General features: G+C 33.8%; 3 protein-coding genes across 3 annotated transcripts; 2 read left to right on the plus strand and 1 right to left on the minus strand.

Annotated features, from left to right (window-relative positions):
- Positions 1 to 415: 415 nt before the first annotated feature.
- Positions 416 to 5,648, minus strand: LOC128178625 (uncharacterized). Its single transcript, XM_052845874.1, has 3 exons — positions 5,243 to 5,648; positions 1,362 to 1,420; positions 416 to 1,180 (listed from the first exon to the last, which is right to left on the minus strand). The coding sequence occupies exons 1-3, from the start codon at positions 5,463 to 5,465 to the stop codon at positions 779 to 781; spliced, it is 684 nt and encodes a 227-aa protein (XP_052701834.1). The 5' UTR covers positions 5,466 to 5,648; the 3' UTR covers positions 416 to 778.
- A 3,951-nt stretch (positions 5,649 to 9,599) lies between these two features.
- On the plus strand, positions 9,600 to 11,730 carry LOC128178405 (uncharacterized). Its single transcript, XM_052845546.1, has one exon. The coding sequence runs from the start codon at positions 9,712 to 9,714 to the stop codon at positions 11,068 to 11,070; it is 1,359 nt and encodes a 452-aa protein (XP_052701506.1). The 5' UTR covers positions 9,600 to 9,711; the 3' UTR covers positions 11,071 to 11,730.
- A 1,482-nt stretch (positions 11,731 to 13,212) lies between these two features.
- Positions 13,213 to 16,071, plus strand: LOC128178228 (alpha-2C adrenergic receptor-like). Its single transcript, XM_052845288.1, has one exon. The coding sequence runs from the start codon at positions 13,265 to 13,267 to the stop codon at positions 14,894 to 14,896; it is 1,632 nt and encodes a 543-aa protein (XP_052701248.1). The 5' UTR covers positions 13,213 to 13,264; the 3' UTR covers positions 14,897 to 16,071.
- The last annotated feature ends 305 nt before the right edge of the window (positions 16,072 to 16,376 follow it).

The following is a 16,376-nucleotide window of genomic DNA, read 5'->3' on the forward strand; positions in this document are numbered from 1 at the left end:
ACTGTATAGAACATTTTGCTCGACTCTGTTCACAAAATGAAACAACACATCTGCAATTTTGGTTGGTTTGTTTTTTGTAAATTCAGCATTGAAAACCAAATTCTCAATGATCTCGGGATAAGCAACGTATTAAAATCTAATACATCGACCGTCTGGCTTAACTTAATAAATAATCGAAATTATATGCATTTAACCATATGTGTGTTAAATAATTATTGTAAAACAACTGATGTTTGAACAAAAAATCTGGTTTTAGTTAGTCACTACGGAAGAGGAAACTCGAGTTATTATGATTCATATTAATAACATGAAAAAGTTTAAGTTATAAAAACTTATATTTCCTTGAAATGTATTTCAAATAATCAAATAACTCTCATTTTTCCGTACAAAATAAAATAACGACAAGGAAAACATGTTTTTGATTGTTCAGAGATAATTTATTGTTGTGTATAGCAATAAATTTCGTGACAAAAATAATTTTTGTAAAACTTCAACAAATTAAATTGGATTTCATCGGAAAGCACGTGAACATACAGACAAGCAGAGGTTAAATATACATGAATGAATCCACATTCTCTGAAACTTATGCCTGAATAGATTTAAAATACAACTATAAACATACTTGTTTTAAATACATATATACGAATGTATGCATGAAAGCATGCAAAACTAAGCATGCAGAATGGGTCTTTCCTGTATGTAAATCGCATCATATAATTGTTACAGACAAATCAATAACAAACAATAACATAATTTAAAATTTCAACAATAAATGAATTTAGAAAATCATAGTACGCCTTTTCACGGCGTCCTTGAAGCTTTTCCATGTTTGTCGTTTCTTTTTGGGGGACACCGCGGTTTTGTAAGCTAACCGGAAGACCTCATCCAAACCGGTTCCGTCAATGGAGCTACACTCGAGGTACTTAACGGCTCCCCACTTCTTGGCGCACTTCTTGCCTCTAGCCGTGCTCACACAATCGTTTGTAATGTCCACCACAGAATGACGCAAGTCTGTGTGTGTGCCCACAATGAAAAAGGGTGTGTCGGGTTTGAACTGTCTGATTTCTGGAATCCATTTTAATTTCACGTTTTCGAACGAGTCGCTGTCGTACACGGAGAAGCAGACGACAAATACGTCGGTGTCGGAGTACGCAAGCGTACGCAGACGATCGTACGTTTCCTGTAAAAGAAATCAATTAAAGATAAATAAAAATGTTTTGCATATTTTTTTTTCAAAAGAAAACTTGTATTACTAATTTGTTATGGCAAAAGCACAACGAATTCACATTTGTCGGCAGTTTGAGATTACCGTTTATTTTTGATTAGACGTTTGCAATGTTGAATTATTCTCCCCTGCTTACCTGTCCAGCTGTGTCCAGCACACTCAGCTGATGCGTGTTCTCTCCTTCCTTAATATCAACTAAAAGAATGAAAGAAAAAAAATGTGAAATAAATGAAGATATTAAAAGTTGAAATTGAACCGAAGAAACATAAAGATTAAATATTTTAACTTTAGACAGTCCAATTAAGCCGCATTTGAAAATGTAAACCGCAATGTATATTCTGAGGCTTAACTTTTTGTATAATCACCAAAACTGAATTATTTGTTGATATTTTTCAGGGCACCTATATTTTAACAGCCTGTTTTAGATTAATATGTATACATGGTATTCTACCCTCAATTCTACATGTGCTAATTTAGCGTCCATGAAAAGTTCTATCAGTTTCGATAGACTAACATTCTTTTTTTCCCATATACTTTTTTTCAAATTAATAATAAATCTGTCACAGCAAATATAAACTGCTTTAAAATACCGGTATATAAGCCCCCAATATTTTGTTTTGCTAAATATCTAAACCAACTGAGGATTTTGACGGAGTTTTCATCCATTCAATTTAATTATGCATGTGTGTGAATGTGTAAAAATAAAAAATCACTGCAGTCGAACTCGGAATTCACATCTTAAAATCTTTATGTAGCACAAATACAACCTGAATACAAGGAAATAAATGTACAAATGTACATAACCTTGAGTGTTCAAAAATACCGTTTCCTGTAAAAATGTGTATTCTATATTGACTTCCTGAATCAAAATGGCGCAAAGAAATTAAAAAAAAAAGGAAGAAAAAAATATGTATAAGGGGTTAGTCATAAAATGATGATTTTTTTTAACTTAAGAATTAACGATGTATGAAAGTCACCCGATTCATCCCCAGTAAGTGCAAGGACTCATATAGTGTTGACCTTGTATAGTAATACAGGGACTTTATAAACACAACACCATAAAGAACATTGACAGTCGTCAGAAGAAATATGACCCTCCCATTGAAAAGGGGTACTACCTGTAGATACTTGTACAATATAAGACGTTTTTCAAACACCACAAATCTTTGTGCATACAGTTCTGTACACCTATCCCAATTGTGTCTTTTTTTTTATCCTAAGCAATCGCATATGACGTTTTACTCGAAACCAGAGAAATAATAACAATAGTACCTTTCCTTTAAGTATATATGGGATTGTAGACTTCTGCTTTTGTGTATATAATCAATGTGTGAGAAGTCACATGTTTACAAATTTATGACTTGGGAATGTCGAATGGATACACCTGTAAAAAGAATGTCATTTCTTTTTGACAGAAACCCGCGAAAGAGTTGCCAAATGACAACATACGACAACATATACAATGGGAGGAACCAAGACCACTCGAAATAGGTTTAATGTGTCCTTATAATGGTTTCATTGACAGATCTTGTGTGAAATTATTCTGTCTGAAGCTGTTTATTTCTTGAGTGGACAACATTATCAAGTTAATTGAGATAAATTTAAGCAATGAATCTAATATGCCTGTATAGTAAATACCAAAGACGACATTACGCCTTGTAATTGGTATTTTAAAAAAAGAAGTAAATTTAAGAACTCAAGAGAGACGAAGTATGCATAAATCAGCATAATTATAAGTGTTAAGAGAAAGTTATTTACCTTCAAGGTCTAGTTTTAGCAAATGGCAAAATTTTGTGCACTTTAAGAATTAGAATGAGATACAAATTGTTAACCTAAGGCAAAGGTGGAATAACGGATGACAGAAAAATGTATATTCATCACAAGTACCATATATGTGCGCTTAATTTCTGGTAACGTTTTACATTTAGTCGAAAGAATGATATTCAAAACGCAATATAATAAGTGCTTGTAATTCTTCTCTTCTTCTGCTTCAGTTCATTTCAAATAAGTTGACTTAATTAGTTTAAAAAGTATTCTTTTCAGAAAGATACACGGAAGTATATTAATGAATATGAATTGAATAGCAGGCAAACAATAGCCTATATCACGTGTAGTTCTTTCCATTAATGATCAAGGTACATACAAGGGTTGTCCCAAAATAAGTTGACTTTCCGCATTTTCTAAAAAGAGTTTTACTAGAATAATCAGAGTTTTAAAGTGTTTAAATATTATATATAAGCATATTCTTGAATGTTGATTCGGCTAAGAAATGTCTAAATAGAGTATTTAACAGGACTTTGCCTAGCCCAGTTCAACAACGCAAGATGCGCGTAATGCGGACGGAAGTGCCGAACTTTAGCGACCTCTTACAAGTAGACGGAGATTGCCTATCTCCTTGTGTATTCACAGTCTGTGGAAAAATGCCAAATAGATGATGATGACTATGATGAAGATATTTATTATGATTAAGTAATAGCCTTACTTTGCCATATTGATTCAAGGGAGTTTTTTTAATTATAAAATGTAATTTTAAACATTTCTATTTTAAGCGATTCTAGCAAGTCTACAATAAACATATGTAACTAATGCGAAGCACATGTACTACATGTAGTACTTCTGCAAGATGTTTTTTAGTTTGACAGGTTTTTCGTGGTTTTTAGGGGAGGGCTGAGTATATTTCATATAACAAATTATAGGCGTGACATAAGATGAATGTAATTGTTTATTAACTATGTTCGCATTAATTCTTATCTTGTTATTTACAAGGCAATTGTGAAGCAAAAATCCAAGATTAATGTTGTCAAACCCTTGATCAACACTCCACTAAAACCATTATTGATAAGGCTAATCACACGGCAAGAAGCCACTTATTTGCTTGTATTATTTACGTCTTTACTTATGGTAGCGTTAACACAAAGACAAGATAACCAAACTCATGGGTGAGGTCATGAACCAAAATGTTGACAATTAAAACACACCAGACACCTTCATGAATGAATAAGTATTATACTAAGCTGCCATGCCACACCTGAGAAACTATATAAAACCCCGCTTCACACAATTAAGTTTAACCTTTGGACTGAAACAAGAGACGAATTTTTGGCTTCAGGTGCAAAACTCGTTGCATAATATTCAAATCAAGTGTCAAAAGATGTCATTGGATTTTTAAAAAATTCCAATGCAAATAGATTACAAGTATAGCTTCCAGTTATATTTATTACAATGCATGTCTTTGATTATCTTTGTCAGCACACATTGTCATATTCCGTCAAAATAGATTCATATCGTGTTTTTTTATAACCTGCGTGATTTTAAGCGATTGATAATTTGCTTCGGGGGGTAGAGAGGAATGTTACAAATGTCATCAATTAGAAATAACATATTTTAAATACAATTAATCACTTGACACCTAAATTAGTGTAAACATAAAGTTTAAACAACGTTTTTTTGTTATTAATATCTTTTTAGAAAAAGAAAGTTTTCTTGTAAATTATTTTAACTGTAAGACCAAACAATAATTTGCTTGTAATATATCATCATCCATAAATTAAATATAAAAGTACCCCGACATACAACAAACGTTTAACTTGATAGCCCTCCTTATCATGTGAGTTATGGAAACTATTATAAGTGGAAATATGAAGATGGGAAATCCTTCCGATGTATTCAGTAGGATGTGACTAAGCTTAGCCGTACTTAATTGAATGTAGTCTTATTCATATTAAGACATGAACAATTTCAGATGAATGAATATTAATATCTTAAGCCACTTCAATCTGAATGACTAGAGTTTTAGAAGTTTTAGAATCTTCTTTTGCAAGTTTCTGACAAATGGGAATCTATGAGGTTTTATTTTCCATGAAAAAAGAAAAGCAGAATTGTTATGCGTATTGATAAGCAACGATAGTTGTACAAAAATTGTATAGTAATTGTTACAATATATTTAAATGTATGGTTATTGAATTGTACGGAGAAAAAAATCATAAATTACGACGAATTTTCATATTGTGAACTCACTTGTATAGTTTTCGAAGCAGGTGGGTTGGTAGTCTGAGAGAATTTTCCCGAGGGTGTAGCGCATCATCATACTCGTCTTCCCCGTGCCCCCATCCCCCACCACACAGCATTTTGGGACTCGTTCCTTTCTGCGGAGTTTTACATCAGAATCCTGTAAAAAGACTCCCGTCGAGCGTTTGTATCCTTGGGTTTCATCCTGATCGCTGCTAGATTCTCCTTTCATCTTTAGTGATTTACAAGTAAATATTAATCAACGACATTAATTTCCTTGAGGAAGAAAGAACAATATTCCACGATGTGTATATGGGTTCATTTTTGTCCGTAATATTAAATCTCACAGCCGGTTGTTGCCTAATATAACACCAAGGAAACTCTATAGCTAGTTTAGAATGACACTTGAATCAATGACTGCTGCATCCAGCCAAATCACGCCTACGTCGAAAGGCGAATGAATATCCGGGACATATCTCGTGCGGTGCAGACGATCATAATAAGATGATTGTGTTGTGGACGAGATTAATGACGGTGTGGTTCAAGAGTCACTGGTACAATTATGTTGAACTTGCGTTTTATAAAGAAATACCGTGAATTCCTCGCCCGCAGTGGTTGTCTTAAGATGAATGTCGCCGTTTGTGGTAATGATAGGTTTTTATGAATAGAAAAAGAAAGTAACTATGACATCTTTGGTCGAATTACTTCGTGAGGCAGCACTTAAACACGATTTTTTCTGAATTAAATTCCAAGAATAATTTCTTCATAATTTGCATACATTTTTAATTGACCAATATTCTTTTTATTTTTTGCAGGTTGGAGTGGTTTGGTTTTCAGTCCAAAGTTTCGTTTCTTTTCTATACCTTGGCCAAAGGTACCGTTAATGTTAAAAAATCAGCCCTGAAGTTGGAATTAATTTGTATTTACTCAAATGTGTAAAATCTTGCAATGAAATATTTGGTACGCTATCTGACAAAATATAAACTATAATTTTTCCATATTTTTAGTCATTCGTTAATAAGTCATAAGTGCATATATTTTGATAAGAAATTAATGATACTAAAAATCTATATAAAATAGGGAAATCAATGCATGATCTGCAAATGACCGGTCGCGTGTTGAAAAAGATGACAAAATACATACGGTACCCTTGGTATAGAATTCTTAAAATCAACGATACTTTCAATGAGATACTACATATATCTTGGAATATTGGTCGTGTGGCAGTGCGACACATTTTTATAACAATTAATACAAAGTAATTAAGATACGTTAAACAGTCCAAATGGTTGCGGTTGTGACAATCCACGACCTATACCTTAATTGTTAACGTAATACAGGGCTACTCGAAACCAGCAGATGCCTCTAGCTAGCCTGTTTCATGCCTGAAGTGGGGTTAAAATCAGCTTATATTTTTTGTAAAAACCAATTTAGAAAAATAAGGAAGCAAACGTCCATGACGGTTTTTAATACGGTAATAATCATCAAATACTTTTCCATTTTCCTATCCGAGAGCTTCATGTAATAATAACGGAAATCACTGACGACTTTTGTACAATTTTCAAAAACTATAAAATGTAAAACGATTCCTAGCCTTACAACAGATTCAAAAAGCAAGTATGTAATAACCACTTCAAGTGTTAAACAGGGAATATTAAAAGGATTTTGCTTCCATTTTACAACGAATGCCATGCACTCGATTTTTTTCACGTACATTATACAAAAAAAATCTTAATAAATTACGTAGAAAGACGGATTTGCAATCCAATTTAAATCAATTACTCTATTTAATATCTATTAATTTTGATCTCATTTACTTTTTTTTTGCATTCTATATTGTTGAAACAGATTCTTAATACCATACAATTATTGATACGAATAAATTTTTTTCGTTTATTATTCAATATTCACATTACCCGTAACCATAGTAACGTAATTGGTTTAAATGCTTTCCGGTGTTGTAAAAATAGTTTGACTCGCCCGCACATTTGTTACGGTCATGGGTATCTTACTAACCACATGCCATCAAAAGAAACATGCAAGCAGAATAAACAGTTTTCTTTCTTTATGAAATAATTAGTATATGCGAATAGGCATCGTAATATAGAGGCACGGGGACTTGAAACAAAACAATCAACTTCGATCAAATCCTGGACCAACACAGATGGTGGAAATGTTGTTAAGTGTGACCAATTGGTGACTTTTAACAGCATTTTCATATTCAAAATTTAAATGTCATCAATCATTTAATTCGTTTATGATATATTTTTTTATTCAAATTATTTTGCCCCTTTAGAAAAAAAATTGAACCCATCGGCGCATTACTTGAAATTTTGAATTATTCAATTAAAAAAAAAACAAACATTTTTACATTCAAAAATATGCACATATTGCACAATATCAGCATCGAAAACCCAAGATAACATTCCCATAGAAATGAAAATTGATGTATGCATGTATATATCTAATTTTCATCGCCTATCATTAAATGTTGAAAGCACAGTTTATCTTTAGCTTTACTATAAATTCCATATCTTCGTTTCCGTATAAATTCCATATCTTCGTTTCCGTATAAATTCCATGATATTGGAAATCGACCCACACAACATATTTGTGCGTGATCTATATAACAAATTTATAATCCGCTTGTGTATCATGTGTAATAGGCGGCGGTCATTGAAAATTGCAATGAGTTGTTGTTTCCGATAGTTTTCATTATATCCACATATTTGATCCAGCCCATATAGAAGAGAGATAACTCAAATAAAACGACAGGAATCCTGTCCCGAATCCTGTCATTATATCATCGGTGAAAGACATTGGCTATTTTTCTTATATTTGTTGATAATACTAGAATATTTTTTAAAAAGTCATTACATGTAGTAATTAATGTTGTGTTGATATGAACTACTTTTACCAAATAAAAATAACACTTTAAAGTTGCTGAGAGTGAACACTTGTAGCTGTTTTTGTTTGGTTTTGGTGAATAAAACAACTATGAATTACATCTAACTGTTGATTTATATTTTATGTTAAATAATCGAGCAACATACAATGTGATACATAATCATCGGAGAAACACATTCTTCTTTCAAGGGGTCCAGAAAGGCTTGCAGTGTTAAGATGTACCAAGAGTGTTTACATTCTCTAAGTAGGTACTGTAAGTTATCATGGTCTGTTTTTTAGATCTTGGATGAAAAATAAGAGAGGAATTAAAATGACTTACTTTTTATGAAAATCAATTATATCACTGTTGTAAAATAGTATAATAACACCCCAGGTAAATTTGTGTGAATTAAAAAAAATATCTCTTCGATTAATGCACAAACATTCAATGTAGGATTAACCTAAGTACGTGAATGTGTATGAATCCGGTTGACAAATTATGACAAACGGATTTGGAAAATGCACGCGATATGGACTTCAGTTACGTTATTTAACTGTGAAATGTCTTAAAATTGGTATAAGTTGTGCATTTTTGTTTTAATGTCGTTGTAAATTGCTCAAATAACTTTTCACCATCAGAATTTAAAACATTACATGCTTTTAAATTATCCAAAAAAGCAACACTAAGATTGTAATTACCTCATAGATATTCTTTTGCATTCAACCAAAAGTCCAATAAAACGAATTTCAATTCAACAGGTCAAAATTTTAACGATTTGAAATTCGATGTTAACCGGTCTTCCGGTCCAACATTTCGTCCGAAGGTCCAAAATTCGTATGTTGCCCTCATACGCAGTCAATATTTGAATAATATTGTTATACTTAGTAGTATATCCTCACGCATTTAACTTAATAGACTAGTAGCCAATAATTTAAAATATTAACCAGCTAGGGATAGTATCGAGAGGATATTCTCATACTTTTTGGATTTGTATTTAAAAAACTCTAGTTATTCTTATCCTCAAAAACTCAAGATAAAAAAAAATTCTTTATTCAGTTTGCGTAGTTTGTCACGTTTATAGAGGTCATCATCTTGGGTCAAACAGGATTTACATGTGTATATTGCACATCTACGTTTACCAGTATTTACTTGTAATGTAGTCTTGTTAATCACAAAACGACGTCGTTAGATACAACTCACCAGCCGTTCGCCTCAATGTTCATTTACATAGGTAAGAAATCATCAGAGTTAATCGTTTTCATTTTAAGTTGCAAACTCTGAATTGATGTCTACATACCTGTAACTTTCTAGATAAGGCAAGTCATTATTTAAATTTAAATATTAGATATATGTTGCTGATTGCAATTTGAAACATGTTTTCCTCCATGATTATGGTACATTTGTTATCTTGAATAATGCAATATACTCCACTCAAATTAGCCTTTTTTAAGACTGTTTTTGCATGTGCGTCTTATTTAGATGTATTACAATATCAATTTAATATTTATCCTTGGCGTGAACATGTTTTTAAAAATTATTGTATTTCGATATTCAGCTAACGTACATCAAGTGTAGCGTAGAGAGCAGCAGGATGTTTGGGAAATTCGTAGTTAACTCGAACATATTATTCAACCAGGGAAGGAGTGGATTGGATCTACCTTCTAATACAAGCTACGAATATTTTCCAAAAGATTATTACCTCTGGAGAGTTAATGAACAACTATACGACATTAACAAGCCTTTTGTTGTCATCTTCTTACTCTTGGTTTTACTTGGGTTGTTTGGGAATAGTCTAGTGGTTTACGTCTTCTGTTTTCGTTTGAAAAAGTCAACAGTACACACATATATAACATGTATTGCAGCTTGTGATACAGTGACTTCCATTTTGCTGATTTTCGAAATCTTCGATAAACGATACCCAATGTATGCTGGGAACTTCACAAATATCTGTAAGGTTGTGCGATGTCTTGAAGTGTTTCTTAGTTGCGGTTCCAGCCAATTTATTGTAAGCATTGCGTTTGATCGTTACTATAAGGTCTGTAAGCCATTTAAAAGTCTTTCTCTCAAAACAGTCCGAAAAAGCATACTATGCATATTGATAGTATCTGCATTTCTAAGCTGGCCTATGGTGTTATTTCATGGTCCGGAATTGGTCAAAACATCGCATCCTGAAGTATTTGGAAAAGACTGTTCTGATGATGATCGTTTCAAAGATTCAATGTATCCGGTAATTTATTTCATTGTTCTTTTCGTATTTGTTATAGCGTGCATTGTGGTGATTGTGATAATGTATATTTTCGTATTTCTGGAAGTTTTTAAGTGGAAACATAATTCTATGAGCACTACTAAAGTTTCTGGGAAATTTGATAACTCGATTTGGATGAAAATCAAGTCAAGAATACCTTTTCAAAACAACAGAAAAGGAAAACATCAAAGTGATGACCCTGCAGTCGACTGTAGAATAAAATCAAACAATCAAACCGTAAAAGATGAAAACAATGTAATAACTTATAACAACAATATGCTGCCAGTTGATGGCGACACAACACGTGTTTCTGTTGAGATTCCAGTTGAAAGTCGCATTCATCAAGCCAAACCGATCGATGCAACTAAAAGAACACCTAATAGGAGCCACACGGAAAAAGAAAGTGGACGTCCATTAAGTCTCCAAAACGGCGGGAAGAAACGTCATCTGAGTAAAACCACTATCTCGCTAAGTCTGATAGCATTCATGTATGTAATGAGTTACATCCCCACCATTGCGGTGGAAAGTGTCAATGCTATAGGGTCATTCGAAGAAAACCAACTCTCAATTCCAACAAGGCGACTAATCGTGGTGTGTAATGCGGCACATTTTTTTAATATTGGCTTTAATCCTATTATATACGGAGCCTTTAATGATTTTTTTCGAAATGAAGTTAGATTAATCGTATTTGGAAATAGAAAATGATCAAAGACTATCTAAAAATAAATTGAGCATAAACTGTTTCCTTCAAGTTTAATACAGAAATGATGATGGAATACATGTACATGGCTCGGTGTTAGGCTAGTAACCCAAAGGTTGCTGGTTCAAGCCACGCTGTAGTCACTTGATACTGCGACCTGTGTACTTAGACAAGGAACATTATCTATATTGTCTCAGTCGAACAAGCTAAAATGGGTAACGGCTTATGCTGATGGTTAACCTGCGATGGACTGGTGTCCAATCCGGGATGGAGGTAAACGACTCACCGTCAAAAGAATAAGTACCTTACTGTTAACAACGAGACACATGGTAATCAAATGAAAACTTTGAAGAACTTACTAATGATTCTCGAACAAATCTGGTCAAATAAGATGTGAAGAGGTACAGTGCCATTTTGAATTTGTAAGGTGAAAGGCACAAGAGACTAGATCTGGTGTAAAGGATATTTCTATCAACTGTGCGTGCGTCATCTTAACGTCATGCTTTGAACGTTGCCGTGCTCCTTGGTGACAAAACGTGCTGGTTTTAAAGTCGAGTATCAAAAATACCTTATTACCAAATAGACTGAAACTGCATATATCAATAAAATCAGTGTTGGTGCATAGAGTAATCTGTCAGTTATGACTTTTATTAAAAAATATGCATACACAGCCACCTTGTCCTCGTATTGTTTGATTGACTCTCGTAAATAAGTTTACATTTTCAACTACAATGATTGCATCAGTTTGAATATAGTCAGTGCAAAAGCTAAACTAAACAGCATAGATCACTATCCAATCAGCCTAAATAAGTGAGGTAATTATTACGTCATTGATTATTAAATATTTCGAAAGAGCTGAAATGATCTAGTAACGGAAACGTGTTTTTTGAGATCCTGACAATATCAATCTGAAGCACGAAGCAATGATATTTAACAAAAAAAAAAGATAATTAAAAGCCAAACATTCCTAATGGCAATTAGATATTGGCAATTCTACCCCGTGCTTGACTGCATGCTTTTGGAATGGAAATGATGGTTTGATTGCTTTATCATACAAATTCATTCAATACATCGGGAGAGGGGGCAGTACGGTTGACCAGAGATGCATATCTCCACGAAACCAATGCCCTAAGATCGACGGTCTACTTTACTGTATTAAATATTCACTGAAAACCGGAAAAAAATCTTTCATCGTTGCTTTTTTCTCTATTCTCAAAAGCTCCTACACCGGCATCATGAAAGTAAATTATAATTCTCATACTTTAAACGAAACATTTATTTGCTAATCGCATACTCGTTATGTTATAAAAGCACGTTAATTACATAACGACACAATTTGATCTCCTCCTTGTTACACTGTTTATTCACCTGAATCCTTGTGCATCCTAACCGACCCAAAAATGAATAGATTAAAGAATTGCTTGGATGTATTCTCATTTTCAATCTGCAAGCAGAATTATTCGATAACCAACATGCACTTAAGGAGTGATTATCATATCTGTATGGTTTATAATTAACACAAGTGAAAAACCGAAGCATAATCGAAGGATATACATTATATTATATCCGTGGTCCCATGCCAACAGAAATTACCCGGATGATGTGAAGTCATGACCTTTCCTGATATTATCACATAATACGATTTGGATGAGAACGTATTGACCAATGAATATTTAATCAAAGTCTGGCTCAAACATGTGGAAAACATCGTAAATGGTGAGTTAGTCTTTAAATCTATATAAGTGAAATTAATAGGGTTTTATATCAGAAAGTATACTAGAAAAAATATGTCTTACATGAGACTAATAAATTTTTAGAATAAGATAATTTATAGGCTAATCTGAAATCATTAAAGAATTTATTTTTCCCAGGGGTAACGATTAAATTGGATTCTCTGTATTTGAACCATTGAATTAAAATTTTTAATTAGAATCTTATGGAATTTCATATCCACTGACTAATGAATATTTATCTGAACGGACCAGTATGATCAAATAATTTTATCCCTTCACAATATTCAAATGGTTTCCCTGCCACTGAGCTTTCATACGATGCATTTTCTATGAGCCTGAACGAATGCTAAAAGAGGTATGGACGAAAATATTTATCATAGGGAATTCATTCATCCCTCCATAGAAGTTAACAAGCATTGTTGTCCAGTTGGTTCTCAACAGAAAATACCACTTGGTTCATGGTTTAATGTTTGTTATATCTGTTGTAGGGTTTGTGCATTGGATACAGACTGAATTAAAAGGACAAGGACAGATAGCGACATTCAAATTTATTTGGAAAGACTATTCAACCATGTCAACTCAACCTTTGACCTCTAACTTGACGTCTTCTGTAGCTAATGACACTGGCAGCACTACACAATCACTTATAGCTTCCGAATATCTATCATGGATTTCAAATGAGAGACAATACGAGTTAAACCGTCCAACTCTCATTATTTACATAGTCTCTATCATTTTGGGGTTGACTGGTAATTCTTTGGTTGTATACGTGTTTGGATTCCGTTTTGAAAAGTCAACTGCAAACTTTTTCGTGACAAGCTTAGCGGTGTTTGATACTCTTACATGTTTCCTCTTAGTGTTCGAGACTCTTGACCTTCGCTTTCCAATGTACAGTGGGAACTATCCAGCTATTTGCAAAACCGTCCGTTTCTTCGAGGTATTTTGCACTTCTTGTTCCAGCATTTTATTAGTGTGTATAGCATTTGATCGCTATTACAAAATATGCAAGCCCTTTAAACATATTTCTATTCGGAAAGTTAAAAAAATACTTGCCTTGACGGTTTGTTTTACGCTCGTTCTCAGCTGGCCAATAGCATTATTCCATGGCACTGAAACTATTGTGACGTCAAATGCAGTGATAACAGGGAAGGATTGCGCAGACGATGATAATTTCAAAGGATCTCTTTATTCTGCTTTGTATTTTTTTCTGCTTTTAGTCATCACGGTGTGCTTTATCTTAGCAATTATAGTTTTGTACTGTCGCGTCTACTGGGCGATAATAAAGTGGAAGTTTAGTACGGTCGGAGAAAGTCACGATTCCGGAATATGGACCACAAATAGATCCTCCACAATATCAAGTAGAGAACTTCAGGATACAGTGCCCCGTAAAAGTACGAGTGCTCAGAGGCCACAGTCAAGGTTTGTTGTACTAGGTGACAAAACCAAACCATCGGAAAGTCCTCGAGAATCTTTACCAGTCTCCGAGAGTTTGGATACCATATCAATTACAGACATAGCGAAAAGGCAAGCTACCGAAGAGTCATATCAAAGTTCTGAAACAGGTTTAAATAAAAATAATTCAGTTGAAGGCACAAATTCACACTCCTCTCCCTCGAATAGTAGCAAAGTTGTAAGGTATACAGTGACAGTAAGAGCTGAAACAAAAAACTCGGCACAACCATTAACAGGAACCATAACGAGACCCGCAGCCGCCGGAAGTGAAGAGGAAAGCGTTGCTGTGGTTCAGCGAAGGTCCGTGGATAGAAAGTCGAATAAAAAACGAAGAGAGACAGTCTTGACGAGCAGTAGAAAAAAGAATGTTCGGACCAGTCGTACGACGATCATGTTTAGTCTGGCCGCATTGATGTATGTGATCAGCTACATACCAACCCTAGTAGTGGAAAGCATCAACGCCGTGAAACCTTTCAACTTAAAGGAGATGTCGACCTCACTCAGACAAATGATTGTGGTGGCTAACTCAGCTTATTTCTTTAATCTTTCATTTAACCCAATAGTATACGGGGTATTCAACAAACATTTTCGAGACGAGGTAGTTTTGCTATTCAAAGGTCAATCTAAAAATCAATATAACAAGTGAGTCGATAGTGCAGAAACGCCAGAAAGTAGCATAATGATTCAAATGCCGATACACGGTGCGACTTTTTGTAAGTGACAACTTCAGCTATATATGCTCACTTCCCATCCCACGTGCGTACTCCAAACTTGCATTTGGTGACACATGTAAGTTGTAAACTGTGAAACAATTTGTAGAGAAATATTTACATCTACCGAGTATGATTCCCTCTATTTCTTACGGAAACTTGTACTGTTTACATGGTTATTTTCACCGTTGGTTTATTTCGCCTTTCTTTACTTGCAAACGGTTTGGCCCGTCTTAGATTTGCCTGGACATAGCTGTGTTTAAAGAGAGGTAACATAATACATTAGAATTCGTCAAGTCTTAAATTCGCCCGCTGATAACGAGAACGAAAGAGGTGAAAATAAAACGGGGGCGAATATTTCCTTGTATACAGTAGTTAATTCATAGCTCTATAGAAACAGTCAGACTGAAATCTACACGCCCCATTTATCGATTGGTCGAAATCTCGGGCGGCTGAAACTGACAAGACTAAAATTGACACGCCCTGTTTATCGATTGGCCGAAACCTACAGCGACCTAAGAAAAACCACGGACTGCACAAAATAATCATGATGACGACAGACTCATTTTCCCGTAGGAGACGATTTGGCTGTTTTTTTTAGCTAATGTACTGATGTACATTAATAGTAATTAGGTACTTTGTACAAACAATTTTATTAATTTGTTAAAAGAAAGATGTAAATATGAACGCGTGTTATGTATTTTTTCTGCAATGATCACTACCTTCATATCCCGCATGAATCATCAAAGAAAGAATTTAATTGTTTGAATAATATGATTTTTTTAGTACTGAACATTCCGTTATTCATCAGTGCAAAGGAAATTCGCTATTTTTGTCTATCAACGGATATTTTTATTTAAAGTTTTAAATTCTATCTTGCATGGCTGAAAGATAATGAGGATTAAGGCCTACATGGAAAGTTAGATTAATTCATTATAATATATTTTAAAACGGAAGAATAACAGTAAAAGCACCTGCTTATTTTCTGTCCAAATTGTACCATGTGATCGTGTTCAGTTAGTGATTGGTACGGTTGGTGATGTCAGCACGGGACTACAACAAGCCCGGAAGATACACAGTAAATTTATGAAAGATACGGAAACCAATGCAGATATGTTTTGCTGTGTATTTGTTCAAGATTTTATGTACATGCACAAATTTTGCCTAAAATGATTGGAATAAAAAAAAATATCAGATATTAGTTTGTACATGAAACTGGAAATAAAAGACAACGTCTTTATAAATAAATCCAAATTTTGTCTTTTCAAAGTTTTGATGAACTAAAATGTGTTTGTCCGTTGATAAACTTGTAGATATTACTATTTTCACCCTGTCTCATCAGTTAAGTTTAGTAAATATTTGGAAAAACATTAAACAAACGTAATGAAATTTTCTTATTTTACGTTATTTCAGCAT

Source organism: Crassostrea angulata, chromosome 3 (assembly GCF_025612915.1).
Source record: "Crassostrea angulata isolate pt1a10 chromosome 3, ASM2561291v2, whole genome shotgun sequence".
In the NCBI taxonomy this organism is placed as follows: Eukaryota; Metazoa; Mollusca; class Bivalvia; order Ostreida; family Ostreidae; genus Magallana; species Magallana angulata.